The sequence below is a fragment of the Talpa occidentalis genome, unplaced genomic scaffold, assembly GCF_014898055.3.
Source record: "Talpa occidentalis isolate TD23 unplaced genomic scaffold, MPIMG_talOcc4v2.1, whole genome shotgun sequence".
NCBI lineage: Eukaryota > Metazoa > Chordata > Mammalia > Eulipotyphla > Talpidae > Talpa > Talpa occidentalis.
Window position 1 is genome coordinate 112,327,289 of NW_026555331.1, and position 6,559 is coordinate 112,333,847.

Sequence of the window (6,559 nt, forward strand, 5' to 3'; positions counted from 1 at the left end):
CAATCTCAAATGACCATTTTTGGGTAGTAGAGAGTTCACCTTTTCCCACTCTTCCAAATAATGAAAAGTCATGTGGTGGCTTTCCTTTATGGAGATTCATATCACCATGATCTTTGCATGAAGAGTTTTCTTATAACTACACACTTATAAAATGAATGTGAAGGATGATTCACAGAGAGGTGCTTATTATTAAACCATAAAAAAAAAAAAAAACCACAAAAGTGAAAGAAGCATAAGCTCAGTGTTGGATACCTTCAGAAAAATATAAGAACAATTGCATCAGAGAACCTAGGCTAAGAAAGACACTACAGTTGAATTTAAATGCTAGGAATATCTCTAGGTTTGAAATCTGTGAAATTAAGGCCGGTGGTTATAAGCCTGTTGATCCAAAAAAGCCATTACTGTTGTTGAATAATGACTTCAGGAAGTTATAACAGCTTTCTAGTAATATAAAGGAAAGTTGTCTATTTTATTTTTTAGTTTAACATAGAAAAATTATTAAAATAAATTTTAGTAATCTATTACTATTAACAGCCTTTGGACAGTCTTTGAATAAAAATGTCTGCAATAGAAGAAGTACATCATTGTGATGTCTAGGCTTTGAGCCAGAAAACAGAATAGGCTAAACTATATCATTTTACAGAGTATCAGAGTTTTACATTATATTGTTGTTACCCTTTTCTACTACATGTTAGATTGTAGAGATGGAGAATTAAAAATTCAATTTATCTTAACTGATATCTTTGAAACTGATTTCATTTCAAGAACTTAAGCATTGTTAAAGTGAAATAAAATACAGGTGATTTTTAAGAGGCACTTTATTAAGTTTTGACAAATGTGAGTTGGGAAGCAAACAAATAGAGACCAGTTTTACTTTGTATGGATGGCTATTATACCAAATATATGAGGTACTTGAAGACTGTTCTTTAAAAAATTTCTTTGCTTCATTGGGGCACTGTGAAGGTAATTGTTGATTCATTTTGAGATTTTTTTTTAAATGTAGTTTGTGAACTTTTGGAACTAAACTTAATAGGCATGTTGAAACCCATAAAGAAAAGGTATATAGAACTAAAAGTTCAAAGTTCATTTTTTATTCTATTTTTAAAATGTTTGCTGAAAAATTTTCAGTTCTCACTAGATACTGGAATACTTTTGTTTGTATTATACTTCATGTGTAGAAGAATATCAGAAATTTTCAATACTGGTTTTGGAGTCAGAGGTCTTGGAATTCTGACTCTGTCACTAAGTAGTTGTGTGACCTTAAGAAAATAGGCAAATTTTTCTAATATTTTTCACCAACTTCTGAATTTTGGGAGAAATACCTCAGTGGCGTTTTTATTTAATAAAAGCTTCTCTTTGAATATATCTGGTTTTAGTTTAAGTTGCTATTTAGCTATGATTTTCATTAGCATCCTTATTAGGTAATGTGCAATAGAAGAATGTAAAAATATTTTAGGAAGAATTTAAAGGTAGATTTAAATTAATCAATTTTACTTTTTGATAGTTTGCAGCTATTGTAACTTTGCCATTTGATGTGGTAAAAACACAAAAGCAGACACAGCTTTGGATATATGAAAATCCTAAAAGTAAGTTTAATTTTGTTAAGATTTATTTATGCATACAAGAGCTGGGGTACCAGCCAGAGATGCGGGGGGTGAGAGGATTCACCAGAGAGAGTGGGGAACAGAACAGGCGGATTGACTGAAATATACTGCTGAGGGGAGCAGCGGGTGAGACAGGAGAGGTCTGCTTCACCATGTGGGTTGTTCGCTGGCCAGCCGGGTTTGAACTCGTGCTGCAAAGACTGTGGATTGTTTCACAGTGCAGTGCTTAACCCCTTGCTCTACCAGGGAGGCCCGCTAAATGTAAGTTTAATTAATTTAAAGCTTAACAAGATACTATGAAAATGTTTCTTTTCTTTCCAAATTCTGTTAGCAATATGTAAAAACAAGAAAAATATTTTCCCCCTCTGCAGCCTTATTCTTTATTTAACTTTATTTAACTAATGAATAAACTTAGAATGGAATGCCAGAAAAAAAATACTCTGAACACACACAGAAATTTAAGAAATTTTACAATCTATGTTTTTGACCTGGCTTCTGTTAAATCTCATAACAGCTATATAGAAGATTGAATTATGAGAGTATCCTTTCAAATAAATCTAGGCATACGGGGTGAAGAATAGGAAATTAGTAGGAAACCTTTTTCTTTTGTTTTGTCTCATTAGTATGCATCTACAATTCTTTTTTTCCTGTTTATTTTTTAGCTTATCTTCTATTGATAAGTTGTTTTCCACTTATTATCCCCTGTTTTTACTTCTTTGTAACCTGTAATTTCATCTATTACAAAAATTTCTTTTAGTGGCTTCCATTAGATCCCCTCTGTCATTATCTATAGAAATTATAGTACACCCATTTGAAATATCCATTACAAAATTTGTCACATAAGCCTTGTACTAAGCCTATTATAATATAGATTATCCTAACCCATCTGAATAATGTTTTACATACCAAGTAAAATAGGTATTGAAAAAAACATTGATTACAGACCTCTGAAATAAATCTGATGAATACCAGTGACAGCTTTGTCCTTGACTTATCAAAGTCCTACTCCCTTCTCGTATTATAGTCTTTAAAACCTGGAAGTAATCAGAGTTCATAATCAAAATGGGAGGGTTCTTCCACTCCCAAATATGTGTCCTAGAGAAGTATACAAGGATATTCACTGAAGCATCATTAATCCCAAAAGCAAGAAACCACCTAAATGTTCTGTTATAGGGAAATAGGTAAACTGTGATAATCCATATAATGCAGTATTATACAGCAATTAAAGTAAATAAAATATAGCAATATTTGCCAAGAGAGATAATCCTAAAAATACATTATAAAAGTATGAAAAATGAGTGCAGTTTTGGGTATGTTTATGAGTATGTTCAGATGTAGTAAAAGTTGAAACACGCTTGTGAACAATAAAAAAGAGGAGATTGGTTGCCTCTTTGGACATAAGGAAAGGATAAGATTGGGAAGGGATATACAGTGCATTCAATTGTAGCTAAAGATACAACTAAGATTTGATAAATTTGAATGGCCAGTAAATGAATGTTTATTGTTTTATATGCTTGAAATATTTAATCAAACTTTTTCCTTAGAGTGTAAGAAGTTGCTTATTAGTGGTAGGAATAGCCCTTTGGGACTCAAGGCAAGAGATACTTTTCAGGTTCCATCAGAGCTCTGCCATGGCTTACTTCAGTTGATAATTCTATTTTATTTTCTTTATGCAATATTTTTATTGCAGTAACATTGGTTTACAATTTACCGTATATGATTCAGGCATAGGAGCACATCTTTTTAGCTTTAAGACCATACTCCCATAAAGGCACCCATAGTCCTCCACCATAGCCCACTGAGTCCTCTTTTGTTCTTCCTCCTCACCCTCACTGGTAGCTTCAGTTTTACAGTCATTTCTAGGGCTTGTTTTGGGGTTGGTTTTGTCTGACTCTTTGTTTCATTTCTCTTTATTTCATGAGTGAAACCATCAGATAGCTGTCTTTCTCCTTCTGACTTATTTCTCTTAACATAATTCCCTCAAGCTCAATCCATTTTGTCACACCTGGCAAGGTTTCATCTCCTTTTTATAGCTGAGGAGAATACCACAGTGTATGTATACCACATCTTAATCCACTCATCTGCCCTTGGGCACTTAGGTTGCTTCCTAACTTGGTTATAGTAAATAGTGCTTCAGTAAATACAGGAGTGCATATATATCCCTTTAGTGTTTTTGTAGTCTTAGTGGATACCTAGGAGCAGAATTGCTGATCTCAAACCAAAACTTTGAAATCTTCAGCTTGTCAACTGTCACGTTTTTCACAAAGTAGTGACCTGCTCCTTAGCAAAAAATAAGTAAAATAAATGTATTGAATTTAGTCTCTGAGCTAAACCAACTGTTTGGAATTATTATGTAAAATGAAGGTAAGTGAACTTTGTGTATGAACATCTGACTCATTCATAAACATATGTTTGAACTTCAGTGACACTTATTTTTTTTTTTTTATAGAGGCATGTTTTATTTATTTATTTTATTTGTTTGTTTGTTTTGTTTATACATGCACTGGGTACAGTCAGAAGCGCGGGAGGGTGAGAGAATTCACCAGAGCCAGAGTGGGGAGCAGAGCAGGCAGAAGGACTGAAGTACACTGCTGAGGGGAGCAGCGGGCGGCAGGAGAGGTCTGCGCGCCATGTGGGATCTTCCGCCGGTGGCCGGGGAGCAGCCGGGGATCGAACCAGCGGCCGCGGGCAACTTCGCAACCCAGCGCTCAACCGCTGCGCCACCGGGGAGGCCCAGTGACACCTATTTTTGCTGGGCTTTTTTTTTAAATTTAATTTCTTACTATGTTCCCAATATTTGAATGGTTGCACCTATGTGAGATGTTATTGTTAAAGGATAAATCAGTCCTGGAGGAGGCAGGACTAATCTATTTTAAGACCGTTATATCTATTCAGAGTGGTTGTAATAAACTGAGTCCTTACTAAGGAGAAAGATCTATTTTCCTCAGAACTTCATTTAGAAAAAAAAATTTTAATGTTGTAATGAAAATTAAATTTTGGTTTTTCTTTGGCTTTGGCAACCCAATAGAAGTTTTTGTGTATCTTGTAAAAGACTTAAAAATCATTGAGAAAGATATGGGAAAAACATAAAGGATGACCACAACTTAAAAAACAAACATCAATTCAGAAGAAGCCTTCTGTTCTATAGATAACTCCTTAACTGCATCCAGTCCTATAAACCTTTAAACTTGTAGCCTTTTTTTCCTGATTTTTCTTATAATGAATTAAACTACTAGAATATTTAAAGCTCTTTAGACAAACACATCTGTTCTTATTATAATGAAGTAATATACACCCAAAGGCAATAAACATTATTTTATATGTATTATCTATATATGAAATTAAGTGCAATTTATGATAGTATTTCTTTATTTTAATTTTAGTTTCTATGCCTTTGCATATGTCAACTTGGGCTATAATGAAGAACATTGTTGCTAAGAATGGACTTTCTGGATTATTTACAGGTAAAAATACTTATTTAACCAAATCACTGAATACAACATTTTTAAAGTTTACACCTTCCTGAATTAGCTTTAAGCAGGAAATTATTGAAAACATTCCACGTTTATGATTTCCTCCTAAACATCTTTGCTGTAAGTTAAAAAAAAAAAAGTTAAATGACAATAGATTTGCTATTGATAAGAGAAAATTTTCACATAAAGTAACATGGAATTGAACTAAAATTGGGAGTGAGCAGTTTGGTCTTTCTTTGCTACCAGCTTATCACACAAAACTTTATATACTATTTCATTTCATTATATCATTATCAGAATGAAGCCACATAAATTGCCTTTTTTAAAGGTAACATTCTGCTTTTTTTCTCTTCTTTTCAGGCTTAATTCCTCGTTTAATTAAAATTGCTCCTGCTTGTGCCATTATGATCAGTACATATGAATTTGGAAAGTCTTTCTTCCAGAAACAGAATGCTCAAAGACAGCAATACTAGTGATGCCATTTCAACTTGAAATAACAACCATAGCCAAATAATAAGGTGGAGACTCGTAGGCAAAAACTGTTTTCATCATTATCTTTCATGACTTTGTATTTCCTTCAATTTAAGTGAATATTAATTTCTACTTTGCCTCTAATACATAATCCTAGTTTTAAAATAAATTGTTATTCTAATTTTTGAGATCAAAGATTTCTAGATACCACAATCATTGAGCATTCTTGTAAAGAAATGAAATTATTCCATTGTACTGCTAACAAGCTCTAAGAGGTTGATGTTATAGGTTTTGGTTTTACTTAATCTTACTGGGAATTTATCACAACGAATAATATTTTTAATTTTGTGTTGAATGATATATAATCTAGAAGAAAAATGCCCAAATCTATCATATACTTTGAAATCAGGTTTATATATATTTTAAATTCTTTCAGAAGTAGATAATAAAAGGTTGTCTTTAAATAACATTATTGACATTTCCTAAATATTACTTGCTATTTTTTTAGTTCAAATGTGTAAGGTTTTCTTTTTAACCCTGCTTTTGTCTTAAGGTTTTTATGTGTTGGGATTTCTCTAACCAAAGGCACGCTTAGTTCACCTTTCTGACCAAAAATATATTTAATATAAATGCTGATATTAAATGCTGCTATTTTTGATGACTAAAGATTCAGTATTAACTACTGGCATTTGCAACAGAGAGGGTTTTTTTTTTTTTTTTTTTTTCACTGAATGTATGAAATGTTTACTGCAGTCAAACGGGTGTGAGTCAAAAAGTATATTGTATTTAGACTGGTAAAAATGTTTCCAAAGAGGAAGAGTCTCTGGTTTCAGTCATCTTCTAACTCAAGTATCATTGTGGCGTTCTCTCTTTCCCTTCTATTATTCTAACAAAATTAAGGTTAAAATACAGTTATCCGTCACAAAATATTTATAAAATGTCCTTTGAGTCTATAAATCTCAATTAGTATGATAGACCAAGAATAGTAGTTTCCTTGCAGAATAGCGTCCT

General features: G+C 32.7%; 1 protein-coding gene across 3 annotated transcripts in view; it reads left to right on the forward strand.

Annotated features, from left to right (window-relative positions):
- Positions 1-5,692, forward strand: part of SLC25A40 (solute carrier family 25 member 40) — a 27,919-nt gene extending 22,227 nt beyond the window's left edge. For 2 of the 3 annotated variants that reach the window (XM_037510504.2, XM_037510493.2), the window contains 3 exons: positions 1,505-1,586; positions 4,988-5,068; positions 5,438-5,692. In XM_037510504.2, coding sequence (XP_037366401.1) covers positions 1,505-1,586; positions 4,988-5,068; positions 5,438-5,550 — 276 coding nt within the window. In that variant the 3' untranslated portion in view covers positions 5,551-5,692. The remainder of the gene's footprint in view (positions 1-1,504; positions 1,587-4,987; positions 5,069-5,437) is intronic. The other variant, XM_037510524.2, reaches the window with a different exon arrangement.
- Positions 5,693-6,559: the final 867 nt, after the last annotated feature.